Consider the following 19,004-nt stretch of genomic DNA (forward strand, 5'->3'; position numbering starts at 1 on the left):
TCCCAGATCACCAGTTTGGATTCCGAACATCCCATTCCACTATCCAGCAATGCCATTGCGTGGTTGATATTGTCTCGTCTTCATTAGAGCATGGAATGTACAGCTCGGGAGTCTTTTTTGATGTAGAACAGGCTTTTGATTGAGTTTGGCACCCAGGACTGCTATACAAGATCCGTAAATTCCTACCCACTACATATTTTCTCATTATCCATTCTTATCTCTCTGACAAGTTATTTCAAGTAAATCACAACAGTGCTTATTCATCCCTATTTCCTCAGTTTGCTGGTGTACCTCAGGGTAGTATCCTTGGTCCTATCCTTCATAAAGTTTTTACAGCTGACATCCCAACCCATCCTAACACTATTCTCACTACGAGAATATATGCCGATGTCACATGCCTGTTGTCAATGAATAATGATCCTTCCATTGTATCCCAAACCATCCAATCCTACATCACCACCCTTGAAGAATGATGCCAAAACTGGAGGATTAAAATAAATTCCAATAAGTCCCACCAAATCACATTTACCCTTCGTCATAAACCTTCATCTTGCCCCACCGTATCTTTTAATAATACCCTACTTATTCCTGTTGAACAGATCCGTTACTTAAGACTAAATCTGAACAAACGACTGACATGGAATCCTCATTCATCCTCACTGAAAAGACAGGAAACTGCTCGTCAATTCCGACATTTACTAGACAAACAGTCTAAACTTCCAATCCATTACAAAAGACTGATCTACATGACTATTATAAGGCCTATCTGAACATACGGAGTTGAGCTATGGGGCTCCACAAAACCATCGAATTCCACCCTCTATGTCCCATATGGTGCCGATTTGGCCAGAACTAGATACCAATCCTTCCATGATAAACTTCCCAATCATGCAAACCAACTCGTTTCTAACCTTCCTTCCTTCATTACCTAATAATCCTCCTAGGCATCAGAAAAGAAGATGGCCTCGAGATCTTTTCCTCTAGAAATGTTTTTGGAGTTCTATCAATGGGTAGATTCTCCACATCTGTGTATCATGTCATTATATCACTTACAGCAAATTTACTTGATGTATATATATTTGTACAGTTGTAAATAACAATAAATAAATTGTTAAAAAAATTTTTAAATTTCAGTCTAAATATTATTTAAGTTAAGAGCTTCAAGTTTATTTGGATCGAATTTCCAACCAATTTGTATAGAGGAAAAACAACCTGTCAATAGCAGTTTATAAATGAATAAATAATATCATGAAATAGCTTGAAAAAGTAAACTTACTTCTTTGGTGCTTTCACAAGCAGCTCAGAATTGGGTTCATAAAGTTCTGTTTGACTATTACAATTACTACTAGTTGGAGAACAAATTGGATCAGTATATCTTTCTTCATTTTCTTTTGAATTCCTCATCACTTCCATTTTGTCATCAACAGTTTTTATCTGCTACAAATAGGAGAAACATGAAAAGAATTAGATTTGAAAATAATAAATACAAAATGTTTCATTTTGAAAAGCATACTGGTACTAATCAATCAGTAAAGGCCTAATAAAATAGAAGATTTAGAGTAGATAAGTTTATTATTAACCTTAGAGTCCGTGCGAGGAGATGATGGTCAGGTAGTAGAGTAATGATAAATACAAATGAGGGAAACTTATTTTATTTATGACCAATCAAATAAAATAAGTTTAACCAGATTTAATGTATAATATCAATTAAGAAAGAATATTGACGTTAACACAGTATATTGAACCATTACAGAGAGATAATAAACATTAAATTAACAGTAGAAATTTAAAAAGAATCTAGGATATGCTTATTATCCTTAAATATTAATATTATCATTTTAATAACCTTTCAAATGTTTCAAGCAAATCAGCTATCAAGTAGTGCGAAAAATTATAATTTTGTTTTAAAAAATATCAATTTATTACTTTTTTAATAAAAATATCTCAGCAAACTTTTACTAATAATTTCATAAGATCAAATATATAAGCAGAAAATAGGATACTATATCACATGAAAAGACCTCTTAAGAAAATTCATATTTATCATAAATACAATAAGAAAAATCATTCAAAAAGGAAATACCAATAAACTAGTAGATGCAGTCAAAGTTACATGTGAATCTTGTTCAGAACTGTCATCAATTTCAGCATCATCAAAGTTAATAATTTCTTCTTTTTTCCCTGAGGGGTATAATCAATAAAACATTGATAAATAATTTGAATATATTCACTTTCCAACTTTATAATTTATGAAACTATAACTTTCCTACAAGAATAAAGCAGACCAAAGGACAATTTATGTGGCATGATATTAAATTGAAACTAACATCAATTTATAGCAAAATAAATACAAACATTTCATTTGTAATTTAGCTGTCTACTGGGTCAACTGAATGTATAAAGAGGAAGAGTTTCTTCCCCCTTACACAGAATGTTCTCATTTTTCCAATGCCATATTCTTGTAGGTGAGCAATAATTGAACTAATAAGTTTAAAATTGAAAAAAAAAAAAACAAGATTCAATTAAAATTCATATAGTCCGCTCTCTTGTTTATCTGTTAATATCCAACTTCCTGCTCCATATAGGAGTGCAGGCATAGATAACGACTTAAGATGTGGAGCTTCACTTTTCTGACTATTTCTCTCTTTACAACCACAGTACTGCAGATCTAATAGTAGACTGAGTTCACCTTGCTTATCCTGTGAAAGATTTCTGTGTCTACTTTTCCTGAACATACAATGGTTGTCCCAAGGTAGGGGAAATCTGATACTACTTCTTTTTCTTCTTCATTCCTGTATTCTTCCTATGTGTAGGATCTAGCTTTTGTTACAACTGATGAGTATCCCCTTTCTATGAAGCTCTTTGTTCCATTCCGTTACAGCATCCTGCAACTTCTCTATGGAAACAGTAATGATAAATATGTCGTCTGCATGAAGAAAGAGCTGGATCACCACTGGAAGCAAATTTCTTTGCCCTAAAAATGTTTTACCGGTTCGTCTTTTGCAAATTGCTCCTATTTCATCTATGAATAGTATGAACAAGGGGCTTGGACTGTCTCCTTGTTTGATCCTCCTTCCCCCAGCTATGTTTAAATACTTTCCTAAAATAAAATAATAATGATAAAATACTAAGGTATGTTAAAATTTTCCAATCTATTTGGCCTGACAATTCTTTTTGGGTCTTAGTATATGCACTTAATGGCTTCCACAAGGTTTCTTGGAACGTTCTTAACTCTTAGTGCTTCTCATATTACATTCTTTGGAACAGAGTCGAAGATCAACTGCTCGAAGCTCAAGGAAGGCAATGTATATAATTTTATCCCTATTTCAAGATATTTTCATCATATTTAGGAGGGAGAATATGTGATCTTGTGATTGTCTTACTGATCAAAAAACAGCTTGCTCCTTTCCTATGAGCAGTTCTATCAGAGGTCTTGGCCTATTTTCCAGGATGGACTTATACAACTTGTGCTCCATTCGAGACAGGGACATAGGTCTATAGTTGGAACTTTCAGCCTGACTGCCTGTTATGTATATGGGAATTATTACATTACATTCCCATTCTTTAGAAATCTTATTCTCATCTCAGGCTTTCTGAAATAGTGTTTGGAGAGATCTCACTAAATCCATCACTCCATACTTCACGAAATCTCTAACAATATTATCTCATCCTGGAGCTTGCCTCATCTTCATGTTTTTACTAGCTAGCTTAATTTCATCCTCCTCTATGACCTCAACAAACTCATTCTCATCCCAATACCCCTTCTGACTGTTCGAAGGATCTATATTTTCATAGTGTCTCCTCCATACCTCCAGAATGCCGTTATCTTCAGACCATTTTCCTTTGCTTATTCTTAGTATTTCTTATTTCTTTGGTCCTATTCTTTGCAAAACTTATGCCTACCATTTTTCTGGGAGTTTTTCAAGGCAGTAATCCTTCCATGCTACTTCCTTTTTACTAATCAGTACCTTTAATTCTTAACTACCCCATGAAGTACGCTTGCCTTTTGCAGACTGATGTAGCTAACTCCAGTAAATCCTTGATATCTGCTAGCATCTATGTCCAATTCCAGCATTCTTTAAGTTCATCTTCATATCATTATATAATCTAAAGGTCTTGAAGCTTTTTCACCTCAATCCTATCTTATGCTTTTGGCTTTGTCTTGTGTTCCTTAAGCACCGAGCAGCAGAAGGTCACTTCCTATTTCTGCTCCTCTAATTACCTTTACATCTGTGAAAAACCTCTTGATGTTGCGTCCATATATAAAATAGTAAATAATGCTGTTTGTGTGCCTTTCAGCAGCTGATAAGGTAATTTTATGTACCACTTTGTGTGGAAAATATGAATTCCCTGTGAGCATATCATTGTACACACAGAACTCAATTACGTTGTCCACTATCATTCTTTATGCTCTCATCTGTATAAGGACCAATCACACCATGTGATCTCATGAGGTCATAGACTATTAGTGTGTTAAGGTCTCCCATAATAAGGATACTCCTGTAATTATTTTTGTTCTTAGTTACTGTACAGTCCACTTCTCCATAAAACTGTCCTTTATCTAAAATTTTTGCAGTGTTTGTAGGAGCATAAACTTGTATGAGGGTCCAGTTTCTACTGCACAAAATCATATTAACCGTTAATATCTGTGAATTCACTAGCTCCCATTCCTCTACTTATCTAAAAAGCTCATCTTTCATTATAATACCCACTCCTTTCATGGCCCTATTTTCTGAAGTGACTCCTGGATAAACTAACGTATAACCTCTGTTCATCTTTAAAACTCAAGTTCCTTTCTTCCTCACCTCGCTGATTCCCATTATGTCTTCATATCCTCTATTATTTTCGCTTCTTTACCCATAAGTGATCTTATATTCCAAGTAATGTGTTTCTATGGTTGTTATGACAGCAGTCTAACATATTTACTATTGACATATCAAAAATTGTCTTATATATATAAATCGCTAGAACAACTACTAAACGTACCTTGTTCAACAGAAAATTTTGAAGGACTTAAAACAATATTTGCCTTGTCACATGTATTGAAAAAAATATTACTGTCAGTCCCAGATGTATTCACAGCAGAATCCTGAGAATAAATTATGTCCTCTTGACTACTTTCAAAATCTGACTGATCTTTGTTATCTAGAAATAATAACAATAATATAGTTTTTTTCTTTTTTATTCTAAAAAATTTGATAAAATCAATATATAAATCTTGAGTATTCAATATATTAATTTTGTTCAGGGCTAACATATAAAAAAAACAATGGAACAAGTGTGAATAACTTAGAATGTCATGTTAAATAATGTCATTGAGTATGAAGCCAATCACGAATAGTTGTTACTAGGCATTTGTTAATCAAGTGATTACCTTGATATAAATGCTTAAGATATTTCAGAAATCAAGAAAACTTTACTTACTTAATCCCCAGTAGTGTATCTAAGTACTCAGAATCTCACTAGGTGAATTCCTTTATTTACACTTTGATTTTTTAAAAAATTGCAAGTTAGCAAATATGTTATATAAAAATAATTTGATATTTGGATAAATCAAAATGAGCATAAGTCACATTGAAATCAATCTTTGATTACATTGTTTAATATCACAGCTTCCCCCACCATGAGATACTTCTCAGCTTACGATAATCATAAAAAAAAAAAAAAATATATTTTCCTCCAAATTATTTTAGCTATTCCACCTAGCCTTTTTTGTTGATTAAAAAGATTCAATGATGAAAATAATTAACTAAACTGAAACTAGTATCAATTTGATCTGATAAATTCAATACCAGCTCATCCTGTTCGGATTTTATTCTTGGACAACAAATTATTGACCATGAAATGTAGAAATATTGGCAAATACATGTCCAATAGAAATGGCGAGGAACCTATAATGTAATATGTACTTGGCAGATTTTTTTTATACTGATCAGCAGTTTATTATTGTTTAATATTTGAATTTTATGACCAAAGCAGTTTTTTCGATTTTTTATTGAAATCCCTAACTCCATCCTGTCTTTTCCACAATCAAAAAATTCCCAGCCTTTTTAATGTTTACCGATCCCTTGATAATTAAGGGATCTTCTCATCTATGGGTAAAGTTTTAGATTTTCTGATAGAAAAATTTAAATGTGTGAAGGCCCCTTTATACTATAAAAATGCAATTACTCCTTTTACTCAACTTTCTTTAAAATGTTTAGAGCTTTAAACAATCTAAAGACTTCCCTGGCAATTCAAATGTAAATGAAACATTAGACATGAAAGATGGAAGAAAAAAAGTGGAAATGATGATTAACAATGGGTAATCGATTTCTTTGGATAAATTGGAAGCTCTAGTGAAAATTATCTTAATAATTTCATTGAAATCTTTAATTTAGTCAATTTCACAGGTTGGAGCTTAGAGTGGGTTGATAGCATAAAACTATATCTTATTTATTATTTCCAATTATACAATTTATTAATGGAGTTTAAATTGCATTTGCTTCATCTTATAACACTGAATTGAACTGTAAATTGATACTTTTACAGTTAATTTTTAGATATAAGTAGATAAAAAAACACCCAAACAAAATGAACCGATTAGGAAAAAATACGGGGAGAGGAGAATGAGAAAGGCAAAATGTAAAAAATATAATATTGCTAATGAGCCTAATAAATAATGTTTCTCAAATTTAACATCAATATATAAAAACTACAAGTTGGAACTGAAAAGCAGAACTCGAACCCACAATAATAGTAAATTAATTATAACTTACCCCCAATAAGAATGGAATATGATTATACCTTCATTACACAGTAATGTTTTAGGACTTGAAGATCCATTAAATACATCATTTTTCTTGAAATGCTCATAACATTTGTTTACGGAATCCTGAGAACAAATTATTTCTTCTTTATGGGCATCATTATTAGAAATATCATGTTCTTCATCTAAAATGCATACAATACAACTTATATATTTTAAATTATATCTTGTTATATTAGCATCAGTTATTTAAAAAAGACTAGATATCTTAATCTACTAATTGATATAATCGAGATACTGATCAGTGAAGTGGCCAGCCAGAAGTTTGGACCCCAGAATTTAAGGTCTAGGGAAGTTTAGGAAAAGGATTGGTTCCAAACCTATCAAGACAATTTTTAATTGATACGTTCAGAAAAAAATCTTGTGGACCAATTATTTCTTCTATAGTATCATAGTCAACTAAATTGTCTTAGAACTTTTTGCTTGACAATGAACTTAAAAATAATAAAGAACTCACTAATCATTTATTATGCAAACGATTCAAATAGATGACTATATTTTACCTTCCTCATGAAGTGCTACAATAGGATCTAAAAGTTTATTTGATTTGGCAGATTCAAAAATGCACTTATTATTTTTAATTGAGATGTCCAGAGAATCTTGTGAACAAATAATTTCTTCTTTAATATCATGGTCATCTAAATTGCCTTCATCACCTTGAATAAACAAAATATTGATTATAAATGGACAACCATGTATCACCACCTGTTTCAGGAACATACATAAATATTTAAATTTTTAAAAACTAACATTTAACTATAATTATGAACTTAACAATAATAAACTCATTGATAAACTATTCTGCAATTAATTAAAATGAATGATTAAATTTTACCTTCCTCTTGAAGTATTTTACTAGGATCTAAGAGTTTATTTAATTTAGCAAATTCAATAATGCACTTGTTATTTTTAATTGGGATGTCCAGAGAATTTTGCGAAGAAATTATTTCTTCTTTTATACCATGGTCATCTAAATCACCTTCATAATCTTGAATAAACAAAATTTTGGCAATAAATAGACAAAAATTGTGGGTATCTGTCATGTACATCCACAAATATGGATTCAAATATTTAAATATTAACAATAAAATTATGTTTTTGAACTTAAAAATAATAACAATCTAATTAATCATTTAATATGGAATTGATTTAAATAAATGATTAAATTTTACCTTCCTCTTGAAGTAATTTAATAGTATCTAAGAGTTTGTTTGATTCAGCAGATTCAATAATGCACTTGTTATTTTTAATTGAGATATCCAGAGAATCTTGCGAACAAATTATTTCTTCTTTTATATCATGGTCATCTAAATTACCTTCATCACCTAGAATAAACAAAATTTTGGTTTTAAATTGAACAAAAAGTGTAAGTTTCTGAACACAGAAAATAATAAAAATATGTCAAAAACATTTGCCTAAATATTTCCTAATTAAAATTATTATCTTTTAATTTAAAAATAGACAATGAAAACATAAATAAATTTTAAATTAGAAAAGAATGGAAAGTTGTTTTACAGACAAAAGGCAAATTTATATGAAATGAAATAAATCATTTTGGTTTGTGAACATACTATTTTCCAATAATTCTCAATTTAAAGTACATTAGTCTGGTGTGTTTACTGACAAAGCCTATTTAACATTGAATCAAAAATATAATATTGGGTTGTAAAATAAGTTCGTAGCATTTTTGAATATTTAAATTTAATACTCTTTGGGTTTATAAAATCATGTTTACTTGGTCAATGTTTACATATTCTAAAAAAAAGATTAGTTAAGGTGCTTTCATATATCAGTTTCAACCGGGATTCTTTGTCTTTAAGTGGTATTTTGCTTGCTCAAAATGGAAGAGAAAACAATTTGTTTTCGTCATCAAAAAATTCATTGCCTCCTGAAACACAATATTAATGATCCATTTTTAAAGAGGTTGATAACTGGGAATGAAAAGTGGGTCCTGTACAATAATATTGTGAGGAAGAAGTCAAGCGGGAAACAAAGTGACCCGCCGTTAATGGATCCAAAAGTAGGATTACATCCAAAAAAGGTTGCACTGTGCATTTATGAGAAGGGATAAATAAGTCACTATTTTAAGTTCTTGTAATTATGAAGTTGATTGAGGAATACAGGATGTAAAGATTAGAAGCATAAGGAGGTGTTCTAGTTCTTAAAGTTATGACATTAATATGTATTAGATCTATTTCGTAAGAATTCATGATGTAAAATATATATTAATGAGTAGCCTTAATCAAAACTTTACCGATTGCATCAGTTGGATCAGAAGTTTTGCAGAATGGTTTGATTGATAGTTGTCCTTCATTCTCACAGGAACTATTGCCAGAAGAATCTTGAGAACAAATTATTTCGTCATTCTGACTGTATAACTCTAACCTTACTTTACTATCTGAAATATGAAAAACCAATATTATATTCTTAAATATAAAAAAAATTACAAGGATAGCTATGATGAGGCAAGTAATTGACCAGTTGTTAATATTTAAAGGAAAACAATCCAATCTAGCAAAGATGTTAAAATCAGATTAGGTAGAGCAGTTTCTGGAATAATCTAGTGGTACATAAAAACAAATGCTATTTACATAAACGTTCAGAGTTGGTGCTGTCAATGTTTAGCAAAATGGAAAACTAGGAACCTATTACCTCATGAATCATAGTAGAACCTATGAAAACTAATTGATATTAAATCATACCTTTTTTCGAAAATATTTCAGGACTGGGTGGATTAATTAGACCTGCAGTTACAGCTGCACTGGTTGGATTATAGTTACATTCTTGTAACTTAGGATCTATGGAAACACCATAATGCACTTTACTATCTTCAGGATCATGAAAAACTAAAAAAACAAAATTAAATTAAAGTTTATAAAGTAATGATAAAGATATTATAAAACAAAAAATATTATAAAACTACTGCTACCGTTTAATTTATTTTCCAAATTTTGTAATGAATTTGAAACATGACTTCCATTAGAAACATTTGTTTCAAATGTTGACAACTTTTTTCTTTTGATTCTCTGGAAATGACCTAGAAAATTTATTTTTAAATATAGAAATAAATAATTAATGAAAAATAAGTAATATCAAAAAACAATTATGATAATTATTAGATTTACAAAACAATATAATTTATATATTCTTTAAACCCTAAATCAGCTTAGCCAGCATTGCTATATGTAGCTACAGTATCTCTATTTACTTGTTGGTCAAAATTTTTGTATCTTGCCAATTACTATAGTATTCATGGATGCATAAAGATGCCATTATGCTTTGAACTAGATGTACTTAGATGTAGATCCCAACTTTTTTTTCCTTTGATTCTGAGATGCTGGCCAATGAGTTTTCTAAAGTAGTTCATTTCTTTAGGTCAGGGATACACATTTCTATAATGCTTGTCATAACCAAGGGGTCCACATATTGAGGTGTACCACAACTGTACCTCCACAATCCCCCATAACCCTGATATTGTTACAATAATTATTTGCATATAATATAGACAAGTGGTAAAATGCTGATATGTTCAGTACTCACTTACAGACTTGAAGCTTGGGCATTTATTAGGGCTCAACCAAATAGACTAAACATTTTAGTGAGAAAATATAGAAGAATACTTGGCCTAATCAAAAAAGGAAATACTAGATGAAGAAAAATTTTGGAAATTTAATATCTCATTAAGGACACAAATATTGAAAGGTTTGTGAAGGTCAAAAGACTTTAAGATATTACCAGCACCCTGGAACACCATCATTTGACTGGTGTCCAACATTGTTTGATGTCTGGATTGCACATCTGGATATTTGAGCCTACATATATTTTAATTTCTTCTGGCCTTGTTACTTTAGGTATTTGTTGTGGATATTCTAGCTCTAATTTTGGCAATGCTCATATAGTGATCTGAATCAGAGTTAGCACCTCCATCGATTCTCGGATCTTTTATATCAGTCTTATGGTATGCATCAATACTGTGCAATTTTTAATTTTAATTCTGAAAAAATCTCCAGGAGAGAATTTATATGGAGATGCACTTTTGCTCTGTAACACCGATCTACTTTGAGTCCCTTCTTATGGATCTCTAATACTGATTTCTTTCATGTGAATAGGAGTAAAAAATCTGTGAAAAATGGAAATTCTGAGGATAGGCCTTTTGGGTATCTCATACTGATCTCTTGTGATTCCCTTAGGGTAAATGGCTTCATCTTCTACATAGATACATTGGTCTCCTTCATAGCAGCCTCTTAGGTATGAACAGGGCCTTGTGGCTTAGTCTTTCATAAATGTAGATATACATTGATGGAAATGAATTATAAAGAAGGAAAGAAGCTATAGAAGCATTGTCAATGAAAAGAAGAGTCATCATTCAAGAATAACCATTTATGTTTTGGTGAATTATTTATTTCTACTAATTTATAACTTCAAAAAAAATCATGAAAAGGCTTAAAATACCACTCTAAGATTTTTTTCCATTAAACAAAACTTGGATATAGTGGAAATTACTATGAAAAATTAAATATCAACCATAATTGACTTAATTGAATTCATCATTTTGAAAATGTTAAGATATTTTTCAATAAATTACCTTCGCTTCTGAAACATAACTTGCTATTTGTTGGTTGGATGTCTAGAATAGGCTTTTGAAGTAATAATTTCCTGTAAAAAAAAAAAACATTTTCTTAATTAAATAATTTTATACATATGATTAATAAATAAAAGATAAAACATGACTCAATTGTGATTTAATGATTGTTGGATCAGAAGAAAAAAGGAACACAAGATTATTCAACTTATAAGGAATAACTCTTAATTCCAAGATCTTTTATGTATGTAGCCCAACTTTAATTGGAGTGAGAACTAACTAATTAATGAGAACTACATAGCTACCTCAACAGTATTAAGTAAAACAGTGCTTTTATATCGCACTTTTCCTAACTATATTTATATTAATTGGTGAGGTAAAAACTATTATTACTATTATTTTGTGATTCCATCCATGATTGTTAAGCAATAGTCAAAAAGTTATTATGTTATAAAAACCATAGAAACACGAAACATTTATTTTCTCCTTTAGTTAATTATCAAATTACTTCATATTTATCCACTTTTATTATTGCTAATAATAATAGATGGTTAATAATTTCAAATAAACAAAATTATAGGTGCTGAAATTTTGAAAAATCTTTGGAATTTAATTCTTTTCAGATAATTTCAATAAGGATAAGACCATGCTGATATGAAAGACCACTTGATTGTATACTAAAATGATGAGCTTAGTAAAAAAAAAATGTTTGAAGAAAATGGTAAAAATATGCGTCATTGATGATATAAAGTGACACATCCCATCAGTAGATTTTATAAAAAAATTGCTGTCACATCCCAGGCATGTACTTATCTTAAATAAGTAAATTCAGTTTACATTACAACTTTTCGTTCCTGAGCTAGCCTGCAGAAACACAAACGCACGCAGACAAAAACACACACATACACACACGAGTGGAGTAGCTAGTCTCCCATTGGGCACCTCCCCAGGTGGCGGATAGGGGAATTCTTGCCAGATAGGGCTGGAACTGGGAAAAAAATACCCGGGGTGGACCAAAACTAGATTCAAATCCAGGCCCGACGGTTCCTAGAATAGGCTGCGTACTGGTCAGCGACTGTTCCTCAGGTTAGAGGCAGCTGTTTCAAAACCTGGCAGGAGATATGAAATGCGAAAATCTGAAGTAAAAAATGATGGAAGATAATGTTAATTGTGTCCCTGCACCGTAGCACAGAACCCCAGTACCGGCGTCGATAGGGAATACAAAAGCGGGTTCCCAGGTGTCATCATCATACGACCGCAGTGCTGGAATGGTGGGAGACTTGGCCATTGTAGCATCTAATGCCACAAAACTAACCACTACAGAGGCGATGCAAAATCTTGGGAGCAAGATTAAACAGCTTATCTCCTTTATTCACACCAAGAACAACGTCCACAGTCAGATACGGAGTTATATGTGCGAAATCCAACTATATTTTGAAAAGTTGGAAATAGCAGTCCTCCCTATCGAAACTGTAGATGGTCACACCCAAACAAAGGAGGTCAGTCCACCGAGGAAGAATGCTGTCAAGTCAGAGGGGACAGTAACCAAACCTTTTTTGGTGGGCGATAAAAGGAAGAATAAGAAGAAAAGCGCACAACCCAATACACAAGTTGTGCATCATAATGTAGATAGGCCTTAAAACCTCTCCTGGGTGAAGAGTCAGTGCCCATCACAGCAGTAAAATCCATCTGTAAAGCCTACGGAGGTACGCAAACGGCGGTCATTTCACTTCCGGTTCTCCAGGCTAAGAAGATTATGGCTCATGGAAAGGTCCGAGTAGGACTGGTTGTTAGCCGTATATGTGAGAGACTCAGAGTTCCAAAGTGTTTCTGTTGCTAGGAATATGGACACATAGCTCAGTATTGTGTTGGAAAGGATAGGACCTCCCTATGTCGAAACTGTGGTAAAGTAGGTCACAAAGCTAGTGATTGTGACCAGAAACCTCAATCCGCATTATGTGCAGGAAATGGAGATGCTGGCCACCCCAGCGGAAGTAGTAAGTGTCTAGCTTTCCGTTCAGCATTGAAAACAATGATGCAAATCCAACAACATCATAGATGATGATACTCCAGTTGAATTTGAACCATTGCGAAGCTGCTCAGAACCTCCTTTACCAATGCTACAGGAACAGCACATTAACATCGCTATTCTCTGCAAACAATATAAAAATCTAGATGGCAACTCTAGGGTATCCGATGTCAGTGGTAAAGCTGCTATTTGGGCCTGTAATTCCTAAGCGAAGATTAACGACATACATCTTTAGCTGTTACGTCTACCCCAATATCCCAATCGAAGACTTTGCGAATTTGTTGGATCGCATTGTCTTAGAGGCTAGTCCCCATAATCCAGGTATCATAGCTGGTAATTTCAACGCATGGGCAACAGAATGTGGAAGTAGAATAACAAATCGACGTGGTGAAGTTCTCCTGGAAGCTTTCGCACAACTAAGTGATATGATTTTTATGAACACCGGAACAAACCCGACGTTCTCAAGAGCAGGAAGATCATCTATCATTGATTTGACGTTTGCCAGTGAACGCATGCATCGGATTGCTACTTGGAAGGTTTGTAGATTTTATACAAACAGTGATCACCAAGCTGTATTGATCACACTGCATATGCCTACAAGGAAGAAGAGTTATCGATGGTGAACCAAGGGCTGGAACAGGAAGACTTTCAATGGCGCTTCATTCACTTTAATGCTAGAGTATGAGTGTGAATTGAAGGGGTGAGCCGAGGAAAAGGTGTGTATACTGACCTCTTTTATATCTGGGGCTTGTGATGTAGCTATGACCTGTTCAAAGCCTGGCAAACATCATTCCTCAGTGTACTGGTTGACGGATACTATTGACGATCTTCGCCGGAGTTGCAACCAAGCAAGAAGACGTTACCAGTAAGCGAGATATCTGCCGGAGTTTTCTATGCTTCAAGAAGAGTTCAAAAGAGCTAGAAGGAACCTCCAACAAGCTATTAAATAAAGCAAATGACGGTGCTGGAAAGAACTCTGTGATGAGGTGGATGCAGACTCATGGTGTAGACCTTACAAAATAGCACTTAAGAAACTATGTAAAGGCACGATGCAGCTCCCCACAAGATCAAATTTTGTAGACAGTATTGTCAGAACACTATTCCCTGAACAGGCGAATACTATTGAATTATAGACAAAAAATATACAATGGATTTTCCACAAATTACGCAGGAAGAGATAGAGGACATTGCCTCGATTCTACAACATGGCAAGGTACCAGGATTGGACGGAATTCCTAATGTAGCTCTGAAGGTGGCTCTCAGGAAACAGCCGGATCTTTTCATTGATCTCTTCAATTTTTGCATGCGTGAAGGCTCAATTACGAAACCTTGGAAGATACAGCACCTAGTACTTATTCCAAAGAGTAAGGGAAGACTGAAAGACCTGTCAACCTATCGTCAAATTTGCTTATTGGATACCCTATAAGGTAAGGCATTTGAGAAAATACTTTCCTTCAGACTACGAGAGTACACGGAGGGAGTTAATGGCCTCTCGCAAGCTCAATACAGATTTCGTAAAGAGCGATCCATGATATATGCTGTTGGATTGGTAGTCGAGATGGCCTGTACAGCAATTGCAAGAGCAAGGTGGAGGAGAGGTGCCAAGTATTATGCAGCAATCGTCACACTAGATGTTAAGAATGCTTTTAACACTGCAATATGGACCTGTATAATAGATGCCCTATGGCAGTGCCAGCATATCTTATGAGAGTTCTCAGACTACTTCGAAGATAGAGTTCTGTTTTATCTTTCAGACATTGGCCAAAGGAGATACGAGGTGACTGGTGGTGTTCCACAGGTCTCGGTGGTAGGGCCACTTCTGTGGAACATCATGTACGACGCAATATTCAAATTGACAATGGCGGAGGGAGCCTCAGTGGTGGGATTCGCAGATGACGTTGCAGTTGTAGTGGTGGTGAAGTACTTGGTAGAAGTTACCCTCATCTCTAACCAGGCTATTGCTACAGTCCGAGGTTGGCTAGCTTCGGTAGGCCTACAACTTGCAACCACAAGACCAAGGTTTCCTTAGTAACGAGCAGGAAGCAAACTGAATCCATCACTGTCACAGTGAGAAGGCACGAAAATCGTTCCCAGTCTTGCTTAAAATACCTAGGAGTCAAGATCGATGCACATCTCCACTTTAATGTTCACACGGAATATATCAGCGCCAAATCTGCTAAAGTAGCATCCTTATTGTCACACCTTATACCAAACGTTGGAGGTCCTAGGGAAAGTCGTAGAAGGCTTCTTGCTACAGTTGTCTCCTCGATTATATTATATACAGCTCCCATTTGGAAAGATGCAATGGTTACCAAATCATACTGGAGGCAGATGGTTTCCGGTTATCGCAGTTTGCTTGAAGACGGTAAGTGCTTTTCGGACTGTTTCCAACGAGGCAGTGTGTGTGATAGACAGAATGCTGCCGGTGGAACTCCTAATTGAAGAAAGAAGTAGGCACTATAGATGATGCTCTCACGTTTCCAGAGAAGAAGAGTGGTAAATTACCATCGATCAGAGGCAAGCTTGGGAGGCTGCAGATTCCGGAAGGTGGACTCGCAGGTTAATACCCGATGTGGGCTTGTGGTATGGCCGCCGGCATGGGCAGGTGAATTTTTATGTAACCCAACAGTTGACAGGACATGAATGCTTTAGAGCATACTAATACCGATTCAAAATGGACAACACTGCAGAATGCCCTGGATGTCAGAATGCTGCGGAAACAGTGGAGTATGTATTTTTTGCTTGCATTCGCTTTATGGTAGAAAGAAGAGAATTGGAGAGAGTGTGTAGAGGACACATCACACCAGAAAATGTGGTAAGCTATATGCTGCGCTCAGACCAGCATTGGAATGCTGTGAAGATTTTTACTAGTCGTTCGTAAGAGGTTGAGAGCAGAAGAGAGATCCAGATGACGTGACTAACATGGATATGTGAAAACCATGTGAAGAAAATGAGGTGGTTCCTTGGAGAGGAGTGAACAGGTGTAGGGCAGTGGTTTTAGTGGGTAAAAATCCCACACATGGATAGGTAAAAAAAAATTGAATCTCTTTTTTAGTTTTAACCCCAGTATGAAACCCTTGCATTTTTTTAAAACAATATTAACCAATATTAAATTCTCTACATTTTTATGTCCAGGACATCATTTAGGAGCAACCAAATTATAGCTTAATGTAGTTCAGTCAAATGAAACACAGAAAGGGATCTCCGGAAAATATTTTGAGAAGACCTAAAAATGTCTCCTGTTCTGTTGTTTAGAGTGGTAATTAAAAATTTTATCCTTATAACCTTAATTTTTTTGGGAAGTATGGAGGTCATAAATTCGAAACTCGTAACTAGAACCCCAAAAAACATAAATAAGCAAATTTTTAGAACTTTTCTGGCAAAAAAAAAACCATAGGGCTGAACTAAAACAACAAAACAAATTTAAGTTTTTAAAAAAAAAAACAAAAAAATATGTCACAATAGGTAAGAGTAAAGTAAATTTTTAGTTATTACAATTTGGAATGGTAATCTTCAATTCACTATATTTGTTATTTTAGTAAAACAATCAAATGACTCAATCTCAAAACATTTCTTTTGAATATATATTATTATCTAATTTGATACTGGTTATTTTATTAATAATAGCAAAAGATATCCAAACAGTCCCAATACTTCTTCATTAAATCATATTACATGTCCATTGTTTCAGCCAACCTGGCCATCATCAAGGACAACGTTAATTTTAGTTTCACAGTCTAACATTTATTTATAAAATTTTGAAGGCTCTTTACCAACAAGGCAATTTAACACAGTCAAAATAAATTTATATTTGTCATTATTACATTGAACAATAAATTCTATTCTTAACAAGTTGTCCATGATCATGGACATAAAATAACCGATTTTTAAAAACTCTCCTCTTTTCGACCCCATTATTAAAATGTTAATGAGCCTATTCAAAGATAGATGACATTTAACTTGAAATTTCTTAAAGAAAAAATTGCCGCTGACTGGTAGGGAAGTCTATATATAGCCATTCATCAATTAACAATGAATACGATTCCAATAAGAAAAATTATATATCTAGGGGGTGACAGTAGCAGCATGGTAACGTGCCTGTCTGCCAACCCATAGATTGTGAGTTCGAGCCCGGCCCTACCCGGGATTTTTACAAGCATAAAATTATGTAATACACTCACAATCTCCCCCCCAGGCATTTCTGAGGCCCGTTAGTCAATGGGTGGCACTCAGAAAAATAGGCATGGGAGTGACGGACCCACTCTATGAAAACCATGTCAGGAAACGTGCAATGTATTTCTTAAGTACATCACGCGAGGCCTTGGACCTCCACGGTTTGTCGCCCCAATGAAAAAAAAATATATATAAATCTAATAATTAATAAACTAAAAAATTTCTTTCCTCAACATACTAATAAACTCAGGAGATTGGTGTCATCAAAAGACTCCATGCATAAAATATATTAAATAAAAAATTTAAACAAATTTTACCTCTTGACAGATGATTTTTTTTTGTTCAATAAAGATGATCCATGGGTAGATATTGGGTGTTTTTTCCCTGAACATTCTGGAGAGCTTGTATCGACAATTTCTTCTTGATCAATCTGTAAATATTAATAAAAAGTAAACAAGAATTATAATATAATACAACTTTATACAAAATGAACATAAAATAAGAATTCATTAATTATGCATGCTTAACAATAAATTAAGAAAGAATGTTTGTTTTGAACAAGGCTTCAAAAAATTCCATTATAACATTTATTTATTTAGTCACAAATCAATATTTTGAGACATTACTCCCATCTGTAGAGGTAAAGTTTAAAATTCTCAATTAAATGACAAGAAATGTTTTATATTAATAATGACTAATGAACCTGAAATAGGTTTGATGCTGATCTAACACTGTATCTAAAACTCTCGACAGCTGAATAATCAGACAGAGTTAGTTTTACAGTTACCACTCTAATATTAGAATAAATACAAAATGTATTAAAGCTCTAGCAACAGACATTCAAAATAAGTTCAATATGGATGAAATTGCAATTATAATTGAGGTAGACTAAGAGGTGGTGAAGGAAATTGACCCTGATTTTGTAGGTGCTTCGATCGAACATTCCCCCCAAGAGTAATAGTAGATCCATAGTATAGTAACATAGGCAATCTCATATATCCCAAAGAGAAACATATCAGATGCCATATATGTCATTTAACTACCATTAAAAAGTGCAGGAAGAGCAAAGTGGCTCAATGCGAATATATGGCATCTTGAATTTTCACTTAATAAATTAATAATCATATATGAACATAATTTTTAAACAAAATTAAAGTTATTAAGGTTCTTATAATATAATTTCATGTCCAATGGAAAGCGGTTTTACTAAGATTCATATTTCCTTAAAATGACAACCACAGATCTGACAGTCTGACATTTCCACAACAGGGTATATCTCATTTCCTGAACTGATTTTATATTTAATTTATGTATCAAATTTCAGGGTGTCAAGAAGAATGGTAAAAATTATTGCCATCTTTTTCATTCAGCAAAGTTCAGGAACAAACGGGATGAGGTGCCTAAGAATAGGC

General features: G+C 33.5%; 1 protein-coding gene across 1 annotated transcript in view; it reads right to left on the reverse strand.

Moving 5' to 3' along the window:
- The window catches only part of LOC106683316 (uncharacterized), a gene marked incomplete in the record, with an annotated part of 28,820 nt that overhangs the window by 9,328 nt on the left and 488 nt on the right, over positions 1 to 19,004 (reverse strand). Inside the window, 12 exon segments of the mRNA XM_067050910.1 lie at positions 1,277 to 1,437; positions 2,084 to 2,181; positions 4,987 to 5,145; positions 6,787 to 6,933; positions 7,312 to 7,464; positions 7,644 to 7,796; positions 7,981 to 8,133; positions 9,063 to 9,206; positions 9,511 to 9,654; positions 9,738 to 9,845; positions 11,394 to 11,464; positions 17,910 to 18,022. Coding sequence (XP_066907011.1) covers positions 1,277 to 1,437; positions 2,084 to 2,181; positions 4,987 to 5,145; positions 6,787 to 6,933; positions 7,312 to 7,464; positions 7,644 to 7,796; positions 7,981 to 8,133; positions 9,063 to 9,206; positions 9,511 to 9,654; positions 9,738 to 9,845; positions 11,394 to 11,464; positions 17,910 to 18,022 — 1,604 coding nt within the window.

Source organism: Halyomorpha halys, unplaced genomic scaffold (genome assembly GCF_000696795.3).
Source record: "Halyomorpha halys isolate HHAL.00 unplaced genomic scaffold, Hhal_1.1 Scaffold477.1, whole genome shotgun sequence".
Lineage (NCBI taxonomy): Eukaryota > Metazoa > Arthropoda > Insecta > Hemiptera > Pentatomidae > Halyomorpha > Halyomorpha halys.